The sequence below is a fragment of the Pteronotus mesoamericanus genome, unplaced genomic scaffold (assembly GCF_021234165.1).
Source record: "Pteronotus mesoamericanus isolate MK-2021 breed Mesoamerican mustached bat unplaced genomic scaffold, CSHL_Meso_final scaffold_174, whole genome shotgun sequence".
Classification (NCBI taxonomy): domain Eukaryota; kingdom Metazoa; phylum Chordata; class Mammalia; order Chiroptera; family Mormoopidae; genus Pteronotus; species Pteronotus mesoamericanus.
Window position 1 is genome coordinate 19,066,023 of NW_026555309.1, and position 15,844 is coordinate 19,081,866.

The following is a 15,844-nucleotide window of genomic DNA, read 5'->3' on the forward strand; positions in this document are numbered from 1 at the left end:
ACCCAAGACAGCTTTTATTCCAGTGTGGCCCAGAAATGCCAAAAGGTTGGACACTCTGCACATGTTTTATTACATTTATACCTTAGTATTTATCTTATTTGAAACTATCGTAAATGTTATTTTTGTTTTAAATTCTTTATTGCAGTTGCACATGATTAGTTTATAGAAGCTCAGTTGATTTTTGGCGGTCTTCTAAAATCTTGTCAAATTCACTTATTAATTCTAGGAGTTTTTCTGTAGACTCTGTGGAATTTTCTACATGGACAATCATGTCCTCTGTCAATAGACATCATTTTAGTTGTTCCTTTTCAATTTCATGCTATTTATTTATTTGTTTGTTTATTGCCTTATTACATTGGCTGGAATTCCCAACATTATGTTGATCATTAGTAGTAAGAATATATATCATTGTCTTGCTTCTGATCTTAGGAGAAAAGCATTCAATCCTTCATGACTGTAATGTTAGCTACACTTCTCCTCTATTCATACTTTACTGAGAGTTCTTATCATGAATGGATATTGAACTTTTCAAAAGCTTTTTCTGCATCAATTGATACGATCACTTTTTGGTTTATTTTGTAAGCTGTTTCTTTTTTATTTTCCACCATTGCTCCCTGTTAATATCGTTACTCTGATTGACTTTCTAATATTGAAGCAACCATGTAGTCCCAGGATATACCCCTCTTGGTTGTGGTATATTATTAGTTGTCTGTGTTGCTGGATTTGACTTCTAATTTTTTGAGGATTTTCATATCTCTGTTTCCAAAGGATAGTGGTCTGTAGTTTGTTTTTTTATTGTCTTTGTCTGGCTTTGGCCTCAGGAATAATGATTTCTTAAAATGAATTGAGGGGTATTTTCTGCCATTCTATTTTCTGCTGTACAAGGGAATGAAGAAAAAGTAGGAAGCAATGAAGGATTTTTACAGTCCCTCTGAGCATTAGGAGTTCCCTTTCCACTTCTGGAAACCAGAAATAGAGGGTTTCTTCTTCTACTCCCTATTTCTGCACCCAAAGCCCACTTCTAGGTGTCAGTATTCCCGGCTGGAGGTACGAGGGGAAAACGAGAAGCTCACCACCATTTTGGTGGTGTTTTGAAATCTAGTCACCTCCAATCTCCCTGTTAACCATTTACTTGTCAGAGTCCTCAAGTAGCTTCCCTGTGTAGCTTTTATACCTGCATTCTCTCCAGATTTTGTAGCTGCATAGAGTGGCAGAGACAGGGTTTCCTCTTTCCCAGAACCTTGAAATAATTTCTAAAGAGAGGGAATTCGCAACTAACAAAGAGAAGATGTTTTTGCTTTGGGGGGGGGGGGAATAAAAGACACAGGCACGTAATTTTTAGTTTTTGAAAGCTCATTTATGCTCACATTAGAAACAGGAAATATCGTGTGGGTAGATATGCTTATGGAATTAGTATTAGTTGTCTAATGATGCATAATGAATTACCACAAATGCTGCTGGCTTACAGCAGCGCAAGTGTACTATGTTGCAGTCCCGTAGGTGAGCAGTTCTGGTGCAATCAGCGGGTGCACTGCGCGGAGTCTCACAAGGCCAAAAGCAAGGCGTCAGTGCGCTGGGCTCTCCTCCGGAAGCTCCAGGGGAGACTCTGCCTTCAAACTCATTCCAGTTATTTCTATAATCCAATGTCTTGTGGCTGTAAGATTGAGATGCCAAACTCCTTGTCAGTTGGCCAGGGCTCCCCTCAGTCCTAGCGCCACCCATTCCTTCTCGCGTGGCCCCCGCGTCCCCACAGCAGCAACAGCGTGTACTAGTGCCCTTCTCGTGCTTCGGCTGTCTCTGACGCCCCTTCTACGTGCGCCTTTTAAAGGGCTGGTATGATTAGATCGGGCCTCCTAGAATACGTTTGTGTTTTAAATTCAACTGACCTAGGATATTTATCACAACTATAAAATCTCTTTATAGCACGGCGCTGCCTGGATCAGCGTTTGATTCAATAACCAGGGGACAGGGATCGTGGGGAGGAAAGCCATCGTTAGAGTCCTGCCTAGCACAAAACCAGATTAGAATGTTTTGGAGTGCTCTCGCTTGACGCGACCAAATGCACCACCTCGTGTTGCGTTTCAGGCCCAGAACTAAGGATCAAAGACGAAGAATGTGTGCTCACAGAACTTCTTGGTTCGTGGGAGATGTACTCTCATTTAAAAAATAATTGTGCAGGACCAGTTTTGCAGATCAGTTTCTTAGAGAAGATACTGAGCTGTATCCTGTAGATTGTTAGACCAAAAAAGGATACATTAGACAAAGGAGCCACATGAACAAAGGCCTAGTGGTGACAACATGGGCTGGGGAAGTGGGTTCTATAAACTCTGTGATATTTCTGGAACTTCAAAGTGTGAGGCAGATGTGGCTGTAGCTAAGGAAAAGCAGGGTCTTTTTTTGCGTTCTAAGGAGCATGGTTTTTTATTCCATAGGTAAAGAAGAGCCATTAAATAGTTTTATGCAGGAGTGAGCCATTAAGATCACATTAGAAACAAATGATTTAGAAATACACGGGACACTAGGTTGACTGGAATCAGTTTAGATAGAGAAACCATTTAGGAAGCTTTATAATAGCTGAACAGTATCAAAAGCGTGAAGGGAAGAAACATGGAGTAACTAGAATGCTGAGGGAAGAGAATTAGATTCAAGCAGCATTTTAGGAGTAAATTTGACAGAACTTCATCACCGAGTGAATTGGGACCAGGAAAAGAGGCAATGAAATGAGTCAGAGCTATTCTGATTTGAGCCATTTGGTAGACGGTAGAGCCATTAATTAAGACAGGATATATAGCATGTCTGAGACGAGTTCATGGATCCAGTTGACTAACCTGTGGGAATTCAGTAGAAAAGAAAAATTCATAAATTTTTCCCTCAGAGCATCATTAAATACTCAGTATTTACTATAAACCCGCATATTAAGGTGTAGGACAGCCTTTACTGTCCAGGAGCTCACAGTTCATTGGACTCTGACTGATACCTAAGGAGGTAATGATAAAAAATAATGTAAATGGGTGCCTGGGGATGGCACAGTTCACGGGATATTCTGGAAGCAACGGATGAGAGGCAGCTCATTCGGCTGCAGAGGTCGAGGAGGATTTCCTGGAGGCAGTGACTGAAGGACTAAGTCGCAGAGGGTATGTCAGGCAAGTAACCCGAGAGATATAAAAAGTTCTGTTGTTTTTTCTTCTGCGGCACGGGGACCCCAGCGGCGCCCGAGATGAGAGCCCACGCTGACACAGCAGTCAGCAGCTCTCCTGCCTACCATCTGTTCGTGGGTGCTTTGCCGATCTGCACCCAGCGGTGGGTTCAGGTGGATATTTGGGCTACTTCCTGGATAGGTCATAATTGTTTCTTTGGCTACAGGGCGAGCACTTCTCACCCTTATTTTAAGACTTCATGTCATGAACCCAGGCAAAATCAGATAGCTGCAGGACCCAACATCTGAGTCTTCCTTCTACTTTAACTTTGTTTTGTTTTTCTGTTGTTACTGTCATCTGAGGTTGTTCCTCTATTTTTTATTTTTCCTTTTGTTTAAAGGTGGTCTTTTCTGTGAGACCACAGAGTTTGGAAGCTGTCATAAAAGGATGTGTGCTTTTGAAATATCAGTATTTTGCCAGCCAGCCTCTTTCAGCGCCCAAAATTCTGCAAGTCAAAAGGAATGCCTCTGAATAAATGGTACTGGCTTATCTGGATATCCCCATGCAAACAGATGCAGTTGGACCCCTGACTCACACAATACACAGAGTTAATCCCCAAAGGATTATAGACCTAAATATAAGAGGTAAAGCTATAAAACTCATGAGAGAAAACATAAGTGTACATATTTGTGATCTTGGGTTAAGCAAGTTTCTTCATGTGACACCAAAAGCACACACAAAATAATATATTGGCCTAACAAAAATTAAAATTGTTGGTGATGCAAATGATGCCACCAAAAAAACTGAAAAGACAATCCACAGAACTAGAGGAAATATTTGCAAATCCTGTACCTGATAGGGTCTTGTATCCAGGATGTATAAAGAGCTCCTACAATTCAGTAATAAAAAGATAAATGGCCCAATTTAAGAATGAGCAAAGGATATGAATAGATGTTTTTCCAAGAATATATGCAAATGGTCAATAAGCACATGAGAAAATGTTTAACATTATTAGTCATTAGGGAAATACAAAAAAATCACAACAGAATACCACTTCACACCAGCTAGGATGGCTTTAATCAAATGTGACCTAGGAGCCCCACTCCAAGTAAGATATCTAATGGAATTAAAAACACATCCATGAAAAAAATTTGCACATGAACGTTCATAGTAGCCCAAAAACAGATACAACCCAAATGCCCATCAGCTGATAATGGGTAAACAAAATGCGGTATCCCCATATGATGAAGTATTATTCAATCACAAAAAGGTGTGAGGTATTAATGATACATGTTTCAATATGAAAGGACCTTGGAAACATTATGCTGACCGAAAAGCCAGACACAAAAAGACCAGATATTGTAGGATTCCATTTCAATGAAACATCCAGAGCAGACCAGTCTGTAGCGATGGGAATGAAAGTAACGGCTGCTGGGCCCGGAGGTGGGAGTGGATAGGGAGGGAGGGCTCCGGGTAGGGATTCCGTTCCTACGCGGTGATGACGATGTTCTGGAATTACATAATGACGACGTTTGTGCAGTCTTGTGATTATACCGAAAATCATTGAATTGTATAAGAAGATAAATTGTATGGTACATGAGTTATATGTCAATAAGATGTTTTTAAAAATGACTTCTTTAGGTTATTTTTTCCTGTTTTAAAAACATGGGGAGCAGGGAATTTTTTAATACTGCAGATGGGTGACTTGACTCTTTCCAGTGAACAGCCAGTTAGAAGGTGGAGGCTCAGAGTTTTGGTAGCCCTTATTAAAAAACACAAGAGAAGGCCCACTTCAAAGGGATGGTGCCCTGAGGGCGCCTGGGTAGCCAGGAGGAAACCCAAAGGTGGTGATACCTGAGAAAGGTGGAAGGAGGTCCTCCTTAGGAAGAGGGCTGTAGATAATGAGATTATTAATGAAGACTGTTAACTTTAGCTGCTTAACGACTTCGCTATTCCTAGCTCCATCTGGGATTATTATGTCTTATATTACATCTTCAGGCTCCAATGAAAAGAACAACTGGTAGGTTCAGTTAAGCTCAAACATCGATTGAACACATACATGTACGAGACACCCTGTGCTGGTCCTTGGATACAAAGGTGGATGACATACTCTGCCTTCACAGTGCTTATAGTCCTATGTCTTAGTTATACTGAAACCATAAGAAAGACAATGAAATAAGGCAAACACAGAAATAATAAAGCTATTAGTCTTTTGGTTTTTTTTAAGATTTTATATTTCAGAGAGAGGGGAAGGGAGGAGGAAAGAGAGGGAGAGAAACATCGATGTGCAAGAGAAATGTTGATCGGTTGCCTCTTGCAGGCCCCCAGCTGGGCACCTGGCCCACAACCCAGGCATGTGCCCTGACCAGGAATCGAACCGGTGACCCTTTGGTTTTCAGGCTGTCACCCAGCCCACTGAGGCTATTAGTTTTAATGTCTAGTGGCTAAGTGACAGATAGGCAAAGGGCAATTTCTCGCATATGATAAAAATAAAAGGGACTATAGGTTTTAAGCAATCTCAGTCCACCCATAATGAGGTAGGTATTTGAAATTTCATTAATGCCAAGTATAATGTAGGGGAAGATGTAGAGACTCTTCTGGTTTGTAGCAGGTCTCAAGAAGAAACAAAAGATTTCTGCATTTATTGGATCAGAGAACGGTAGGGGCGGCTACCTCAGTTAGTCAGATACATTCATTAATACCAGTATGTGTTCCAGACTTTGTGCTGAATACTAGGGTAAGCCCTTTTCCTCGGAAGAACAGATGCCAGTTGCAGTAACAAACTGGAAAGGCTGCTTCACTTTGCCTTGATTGGGAGGGCAGAAAAATATGTTCATGTGTGGTCTTCATTCTATCAGGAACAGAGAGTCCCATGGATTGAGACAGGAATGTGGGCATGTAAGTAGTCCGAGGAAAGTGTTCTTTCAAGTAATTGCATGGAAAGAATAGTTAGGTGATGAGTAAAAGAGTTGCACCTGGTATTCTAATGTGTCCACAATGCAAGTGTTGGGGAACTTAAGTGGGAACTTGACAGAGCAGTAAAGGCTTATATTCAGTAAGAGAGCTTCAGTAACTTTCTTATCTTTTTCAATTCTATAGCAGACATCAATTTGGATATATCAAAGCCTTTGAAAGCAAACCTGAGTTTTACCAAGCTGGATCAGATCAACCATTTTTTAAAGAAGATAAAAAGTGCCCACAGCAAGGAGGCTTCAGCCCCATCGGACACCATGTTGCCTAGGGATGAGCTTCCAGCCTCCAAGTGTTGCCGCGGAAAGTTGTCTAAACCCAGACTTCATGGTGATGGAGCACACAAGATTCCATGTCAAGAAAACATATGGAGAACTGTTTCCTGCTTTCAGAAAATTTCTCTCCATACTACTCAGATTGTGGTCTCCATGGAAACTGTCCCCCATCCTCATAAACCATGCCTGTTAGCATCTTTATCAACCCTCAGTGGAAGCCTTAATGTTAAAGCAGCACAAAAAGTACCTGGTAAGTCACAGAGAAGGGGAGGGGAGATGACAGTATGACCTATTAACATCTGAAAATGCATGATTTGATGATTTGCATCATTTGGAGGTTAAACGTTTTACAGGCTGTTAGAAATGGGGCATTTCCAGTTTGTGACCTTATTTCTGTGAGAATTGTATAACAAATCCTTTGAGCTTAAGTATTTTAATGCCCTAAACTAAACTGTTCCTATCCACTTCTTCAGGCATGTTCCTACAAATGTCTTTAAAACTGTACATTCCTAAGTTTCTTTCCTAACACAGCTATAGTGAAACAACAAGAAATGGTTTTATGAACCATTAGAGTAATGGTGTTCAGGGTGTGGCCTCAGAACCAGCAGCTTCAACATCACCAGAGAACCTGTTAAAAATGCAAATTTTCAGACCCTACCTCTGGCCTACCATTCGGAAACTCTGGGCATAGACCCCAGAAATGTGTTGCAAGAGCCATGCAGGTGATTCCAGTGCACTGTGTTAAGTCACTGGTAACAATTTATTTAAACAAGAGAAATCACTCTAGTGGTAGATGTGCTACACAAAGTGGAATGGAAGTCAGGGCTGGCCTCTGCAAGGCCAGTGCTGCGGGCGATCAGGCGGCAGCACCTGGTGAGGAAAGGCTGGGCCCCGCCTGGCAAGGAGAGGCCTGGGCCCTGCAAACCGCGGCCTTTGATGGGTGCAGAGGTGAGGAATTAACGGGCAGTGACATCTACATTCTCTTCTTTTGTTACCATGACTAAATTGTTACCTGCTTTTTCACGCTGAATCAAAAAGGGCGGGCAGAAGGAATGCAAGGAGGGAAAGAAAAGACAAGGCACAGGTGGGAAATAACAGTTTTCAATCACTGAAACTGCTACTGTAAACGTTCAGGGCGCAGTGCCAGAAATTGTACTTTGAAAGTAAAAGTAGCAAAAAGGAACCTTTCTCTTTCCACTTTAATTTGCAGGGAAAAATTGGGGGTCAAGGAGGGTAAAGTCTGAAAGGATAAGCAACTTAGTGGCTTACTAAAAAGTAATTAAGTAGCAGCTGGAGACTGACTATAACTTAGTTCCATATAGCCAGTTTGGACACAGTAGTTTAAGAGATAAAGAAAAAAGTTTTATTGTTGAGAAGTACGGATTTTAGGCCAAAAAGTAGATGATTTATTTCTTTCTCACCAGAAACATTTGTGACCAAGCCAGCTAAAATCACTGTTTTTTTTAATTGTCTTAAAAGTTAGAAATGAAAAATGTTAGGTCCATAGGACATGAAAGATTATGAAACACTGGAGGGTACAATGTCTGATTTATCCACAAATAAATTGCAAACCAGACAACACCAGGCCCATTCCCACGCCTTTCCGGCTGTACCTGAGCCATGAAGCGGGGGCAGGTTAGGACTCAAACAGTGTGAGAGAGCCTCACTGTACCGTGCCCAACTCTAGGTCCTTTTCTTTTTTCAGCCTCACTTCTTGTTTTATTCACTAGCTACTCGTGTTTTATCCACATTAAATGGTGTCTATCCTTGTAAACATCTCTAAAATATAAAATCCTCTCACTGGACCGTACAAGGTAGTAGACGCATTGTTTTGTAACTTTTTTTTCCCCTTCATACTAGAAAAACTGCATACCCACATTTCTTCTGCGATTATGTTGTTTAATCTAAACACTGAAGTAACAACTACAGCTTTGACTAAGACATAAATTATGCGACTCTAATTGTGGTATCCAGCAAATGTTCTAAAATAGTTATTGGTGTCAACACAACAAAGCAGATTGAACTTAACCATTTAAAAGGAACAATTTTATTATGAGAGCATAACAAACACCAAATCTGTTTTCTCTACATTTCTGCTTAGTGTAATGGCATACAAGAAGATAACCAAGTCAGCAAAATAATAATAAATCATAATTAAGTGAAATAATACTGTGTTAAGTTCTCATTACTGCTGAAGGCTGATTTCTAGGAAACTGTAATTGAGAGGTTACTACATATTTTCAAAAATTGATTTTTTAACTAAGCAAAACTTTTTTAAAGTAAAATATAATTTAAATTTTGAATGTTAATTTAATTGTATAGTTAAATATCTTAAAAATCCATGCTTTGCAACTTGGACAAAATATATGTAATTATATATTTGAGGGGTTTTTTGATAAGTGGTAAAAAGTATCCCCCACCCTCCCCAAAAAAAGCGTACCAGTAGTCATATTTCATATTTTTCAAGTGACATTGTTCTGCATGCAACCAAATTTTTTATAGTATATCTTTGAGCTCAACAGTTAATGTCAGATTTTTATAGTTTGAATCTAATACAGAAATACTTAACTGTGTCTTTGATTTTATGGTTTATATAACTATTGTGACCATCTGCAGCAGCTGCACTTTTCAAATTATTTGCTGAACCAAATTGAGCACAGTGACAAAAGTAGTCATCTCAGATGTACTATTAAACAGAGAGAGAAAAGGGAGCATTGCCTTGGTACAGTATAGCCATCTGCTGTACAGATGTTATTGTATAGAATGACTTAAGATAAAATAATTGTAGAAAATTTTCATTAAAACCTCAACAATTTGCACTTGTTTATGCGAATCTGCATAACTCCCCAATGAGACAACACACTTGGGGTTTCTTTGGTTCTCACTCACTTTCTCTTTGATCCTTTTTGATGTGCTGACTTTAATAAACACAGTCAAAAACACTGTGCAAAAACATCATGGAAAAAACTACAAAGGAACAATTATAGCAGCAGAAACGACTCTAATCCCTAACTTACGCAAGCTATTTTTAGTGAAATATTTTTTTTAACACTCTTTATGTGACAATGTTATATAAACAGGGTAAAACGGTCCTTTCCAGATGAGTTTTAATTTAGGAGCTGAAATATATTTGTAATGCTAGAGGAATCTTATGTTCTAAGTTAATATTTAGAGAAACACAATTGAGAATGTGTTGTAGGCATGTTTCCTCACTTCTGAAAGGTACAAAAATATTTCAGTTTGCCTAATTATATTTTTTATCATTTAACTGTCATAAGCTTATGGGAAGTGCATGGGGAAAGGGAATAACAAAAGAGTGAAGGGGGAAAGTTCGTTTTCTTCCCAAGACATTGTCAATGCATTTAAATCTGAAATGCTTTCATATTCATTTACTGGTTTTTACAATGAAAGATGTACAGATTACTCACTGAAATGTGTTCTTTGTTTGAAACAAAATGAAATGGTTAAGTATTTTCCACTTTAAAAAAAATCCAAGTTTTTCTTAGACTGCTGTACTATTCTGCAGTCCTCAACTATGAGAGTTTCAAGGGACTTGATTTTTTTTTTTTTTAAATTCCATTCTGCAGATGCTAGTGTAACAGCGACTTACAATAACCTAACTTGTATTTCTGCTAAAATACTTACATTCTCCCGTATGTCTTTGGGAAAAGAGCCCTAAAGCTGATTGTAGTAAACGTAATGCTTGTATTTTAAAGTTAGTGTATAATATTGGGGGGAAAAATACCCCAGCTAAGATTATAGTATTATCAGTAACAAAATGAGTTTCATTCAGAAATTTTATCTTATTTTCTGAATTGTTTTAGGCAGATAATAGTCTTCTGCTCTCCATTACATCCATCCCATTCTGTAGCATGTTCTTTTTAAAAACAGCCCATTTTCCCCCCACATGTACACACAGAACACAATCTTTTTTGCCGTTTGAAGTATGACTTTTTGGAGAAGCCGTAAATATGTAGCTATAAATTCTGAACTAGCAGTGTAGCACTTTCCACGGGCAGGGTGGGGAGTGAGCTGCAGGCTTCGGCTCCCCTTGTCAGAGTAAATTATGGCTCTATTAGGGCAGCACTCCTTAGATTTCGGCAAACAGGGGTGCATAATTCAGGCTGTGAAATAGCTGTGCATTAGGCTTCCTGGCTCTTTCCCAAGGGCACTTGGATTAGCAATCTCCATGTAGATTAAGGAAAAAGGAAATAGGATGTGAACAAGTTAGGTAGCACAAAGGAGGAAGGGGGGGCAGGGAGCCTAAGTGAGGCCATCTTGTCTGGCATTTGAGTCAGAATTGGGAAAAGTTGCCAGGGTCCCCTTTCCAAAGGGACTTCCCATCCCTGCAGAAAGCAATGAGTTGAACTCCTTCTAGTCAAAGAGCTATGGTTTAAATAACTTTCACTACCCCGGCCTCTGTCATCCAGATGTACTTATCTTTGTGTATAAACAAAAATAAGGAAAAAAACTTAACCATATTATTTTTCCTGTATACAAATGCCTCTTCTCATGTTCACCAAATTCAGGCCCAATAAAATGTAAGTTCCTTTTCAAGTTCCTTTTCAAGTACTGAAAAATGAAACCAGGCCATTAATTGATAAAAGTGGAGCTCCAGCTTTTCATTCCATGGTTAACAGGGTCTCTGGAGGGAAATCTCTTAAGGCATTGTCATAGCCATTGGATGCTCCAGAGATGCAAGTAAGCCAAAGGGGAAATAAAACATTAAATTAGATATGACTGCCTAAAATAATATGTTCCAATAGCAAGGCATTTACAACACCCCAAAGACTTTTGTTACTTCTAGAAAGAAATAGCACTTCTTTCTAATGCCTGAACAATAGGAAATGAATTCTTTGACAGTTAAAGCCAGAGGACAAACTTAACTTTTCAGCAGCCACTGAGGACTGAAGTGGAAGTACAGCTGGTAGACAGCTAGACAAATGACTCACCGACCTTGATGGATATTGGGTGTGGGCATCAGGGTCTTGTCATTTTTGACACTGTGTCCCAAGTAGCTTAAACCCAGCACTGGAGGAAAGGTAGAGACCTCATTGGGTGTAACATCTGGGATTTTATTTGTCATTTTGGCATACTTCGCAAGCGCAAAAGAAAGAGTAAAGGGGGATTATCTTGACAATGAAATGAGTTACTGAATCTTGTGCTAATGAAAAGCAGAGGAATTCTAATGCCTTTCTACAGTCCCTGAGGTGGAGGTGCGTTTATAGTCCTGCAGAAGTAAAATGTGGGCAGGCCGAGCAGATGGCCTGGAGTCCCTGCAACCCGACACCCCGCATCCCAGAGCGCAGCACCGCTATTAATCCTGGTCAGATTCCCGCCTCTTATTTTATAACAAGGTTCAAAGTTGCTACTGATGAGCTGGCATGTCCCTCTTTTTTTAACTCTGAAATTACCTATAGATTGCTTACTTTTTTTCAAGAGTGCTTTTTTCTGTGCATAGCAGTGGAATGAGACATTCCAAAAAATAGAATTGGAAGTTCCGAAAATTGAATGGTAAATAAGTAGAAAAAGTAAAATTCTCATAACTTTTTTCCAAAATAATGTCCCGTGTTTTTTCTAATATAGTGGGAAATAAAAAACAAATATAAAAGATACTCCCTTGAGGAGTATTTCTTTTGTTCTCTTCTTTTTAGAAATCATATGCAGCTTTATTCTTCTTGCTGTAATTTTTATCAAAATATGTTATTAGGTAGAATTTTGGGCAATAATAAGCAATATTAATACTACTATCTTAGAATGATGGTAGACATACACTGGCCGGGCATGTTTATACAGTCACTTATCCCTTTGTTTAACCAAATTACATTAATGCAGGCTTCCACTTCTTTTATTTGGGACATTTAAATTTTTCTGTGATAAGGATTTGTGCATTTTTAAGCATTATGTGCAGTTTTTTTGTTGTTGTTTTGTTTTTGTTTTTGTTTTGTGCTGTGTGGTTCCTACAGCTCTTGGATAGATAGGAGAGTAACTACAGGTATTTAGAAGATAACTCCTGGGTCAAGTTTCCGATGTGTTAATTTCCAGGTAGCACGAAAAGTGAAAGTCACGTACTAAGTCCCCGGCGCAGGCTGTGGAGCGCGGCCCCGTGCTGTGCCATGGCGAACGTGGTGTACCTGCCCAGCCTTTCGGGGGGATGAGCTCATCGCGCAGAGATAACCATCTCTGACTTTTCCTTCTGATTCATCACCGACCTGAACTCCACTTGAACCTTGTTAGACAAAAAACAAGCAGAATTCCTGGCCCAAGCTATAAAATATAATTAAGCCCTTTTGAAATGATGTGTAAAAGAACATTGCTGCACCCCCACTTATAACCACTACCACCACCACAACCAATAAAGTTAAATCAAGCACTGCCTGTAATGGATTAAAATAATAAATGTTCCTGGATTTCAGTGTTTGAAGTACTTGAAGAAAACAGGCTCCTAGCAGCCCGGGTAGCTGAATGCAGGAGAGACATTTATTAATGACGAGTTCAAGGATTTGGCCTGTTTAAGATCATTACTTTCTGTTTACCGTGTGTTACACATCTCTTATATTTTTACACGGCCCACATGTGTCCACATGCAATAATGAAAAGCTTTTTTTCAACAAAAGAATTGTTAATTGTGTAAATATGGTTCTCTTGGGGAACATGAAGTCTTCATAAGACTCTGCTCTCTTCTAATGAGAAATCCAGTACAGTTGTTATACTCTTCCAAGTATATCCACCTTCAAATCTTGTCTCTAGCTACATTAGTCTATTTCTTCCCGTTGTTTTTAGTTACCAAATTCCAAACTTAATCTAGACTGCTAGAAAAATGTTGGCCTCAGGTTACATGTGTTAGAATTGTGTCCCATTGCACTGGATTTTGCGTGTCTTAATGTACTATACCAAAAAAAAATGCTTTTTATTTCTTCTACTTTTAACAAAGATATGGTAAAGAATTACTTCTCTAGATTTAGATACATTTGAGAGGAGAAAAGGGCAACTGATAAAAATTTCCCACGTGCACTTGTTAAATCAGAATATTCCTTGGACAGGTGGGGAAAAAAAGGACCTGCCAGGCAACAAAAATGCTGTCAGTTAACATGAAGCCATCTCACTGTGCAAAATCCTGTTGGAGAAGAAAGTTTCCAGTCCTATTAATTAAATACTAGAAATCTTTTACTTAACAGCATCTCCTATGCATCCTTGATAGCACCTTACAGGTTAGTATTAGGTGAAATGGACAAGAATTGTTATAACCCCCAGCACTGGGTCGTGGAAAAAGAAGATTTGAAGCAAATCTCTGTCCCCCACCGAGCCCTTAGTTTTGCCTGTGGTCACAGCATATTGCCCTCTCCACATAAGCCAGTAGGCCATTTGCTAGGAAAGTTTCTGGCAAAGCAACCCTGTCAGTGATGAGTGACTGAAGATGTATCTTAGATGTTCTTTTGCTGTCTGGCCAGGCCCCTGGACCTGTAGGCTATGTTGGCATAACATACCAAAGCTGTGCAAGACAGCTGGGGACAGGAAAATGCATTTATTCACGACCCTGTTACCAGCTGGAAAAATGAAATTACTAATAGCTAACTAATGGGGGTAGTTTTTATAAAGCAACATGGTGCTGGAAGGAGGCAGACAGAATCTGAGCCCCAGCCCTGCTACTTGCTGGCAGTTGATTATGGTAAAAGTTACAACTTAGCTCATTTCTAAAATCAAAGCAAAAATATTTAATTCACAGGGCTGTTGAGAACATTAGGTGAGATAATGTATGTAGAATACCTTACACATTCCTTGGCACAAATTTATTACATTACTCAATAAATATTGGTGGGGACAGGTGTTGTGGCTTTTGTGTCTTCCTTCCCCCAACTCAGTCACACCAGAAGAATGCTGAGGTCATATAGATCATTACATTTTAGAGCTGAAAATTATCTTAAGAATCTTTCTTTTCTTTATCAAGAACACTTTTTCTTCTTTCCCTCATAGACCTCATGATCCAAACAAAGTGCACTTAAGATTACATAGCTAACATGACAATACCTACCCGATATGACTGTAACCAAAAGTAAAATCTTTAGTACACCTCTACAGCCCTGTCTCAGACAAATTCATGATTTCTTTGAAATACTGGAGCTACTTCATGGACCGCCATTACTACATGGGACTTCCCACGTGTCAGAGAAGCCAGTGTTGAGACCCCTGAGCTAGTCCTCCTCCTCATTGAGTTCAGAGTGGGGAGGGGCCTTCTCGGGCACTGTGGGGACTATACCACGTGTCTCCTGGCTTCTGCTCTTTCTATTACGCCAGCCTTTAAAAACCTGGATTATGTGGATCAAGACCAGTTTCTAAACCATTGCAGCAAATGATTTAGCAAGTCATTCTGCTTTCAACATTGTAGAATAAAGTTTATACCAATTTTTCCGTCCATGCAACTTACTTTTTTAAAAAATTGATTCACCAGCAGTTTCCTAATGTAATTAAATTAACCAGCTACTGTATTGATCTAAGAACCTATGGAGTATGTATTTGCTGCTGTTCTTTCCTCTCTGGGAAAGTTGTCATACACTTTCCAATGTGCACAGTCAGACCTGCCAGTCTGTTGTTTTTTTTTTTTTTTTTTTTAATGTAGACACATGATCCAATCAAGTTTTATTTTTCTAATAAACTGACACAACTGTAAAAACAGTGAGCATGGTGGCAGATTGGAGGGGAGGAAAGAGGCAAGGCATATCTTCCATCACCCTTTGGTATTTTTAGTTTGGTTTTTCTAGGATCTAAGAGTTTTAAAACATTTCTCAAAAAATAACTTTCCAGACAAGGGCCAAGTACAAATAGCCAACTCAGCAGACATTTTCATCTTTCATGAGTAGTTCTCCCTTCCTTCATGTGAAAGGGAAACAAATCCTATTTCTGCTACTTACCATTTTCTTATGTTCAAAGGAAGAGGTGTGGATTAGTGAAGGGGTCCCAGCTTTTACTCATCTTTAAGGACTGGGTGGGAGTCTTGGGGAACTGGAAACCCCACCCATGAGAAGTCATTAGGGGCCTTAGAGAGGGGATACATGTTAGCAGGTAGAGCACCCCATTAGACTGTCAATTGATGGCTGGACTTTCTAGTGAAGCTGCAAGCGCCAGCCTCCCTCTCCGTTTAAACATCAGTGTCCACGGAGTTCTGACAGTTCTGTTCTATATATTAATCTTGTTGTTGTATTTTAGTTTATTTTGTTACTAGGTACAGCTACATGGGCTTATTACAAAATTGAATGTAATTAAATAGGATCTGATCAACTCAACAGGTTCTGATCAAGGAAGGGGAAAACAGGTTGATTTTTTGGTAGTTAAAATACCTAAACTGCCATTTTTATGTGCTTCAACATAATTCATTGAAAGAATAGAAATGGAAAGATTTCTAATCATCTCTGTAAGAACCATACTTACAAAAGTTTTCTTCTAGTCATGTAGTTACTTATGGTC

General features: G+C 39.4%; 1 protein-coding gene across 4 annotated transcripts in view; it reads left to right on the forward strand.

The window, feature by feature from the left end:
* VPS13B (vacuolar protein sorting 13 homolog B) overlaps positions 1 to 15,844 on the forward strand; it is a 673,385-nt gene that overhangs the window by 508,866 nt on the left and 148,675 nt on the right. For 3 of the 4 annotated variants that reach the window (XM_054590316.1, XM_054590313.1, XM_054590315.1), the window contains exon 36: positions 6,237 to 6,632. In XM_054590316.1, the coding sequence (XP_054446291.1) occupies positions 6,237 to 6,632 (396 nt within the window). The remainder of the gene's footprint in view (positions 1 to 6,236; positions 6,633 to 15,844) is intronic. The other variant, XM_054590314.1, reaches the window with a different exon arrangement.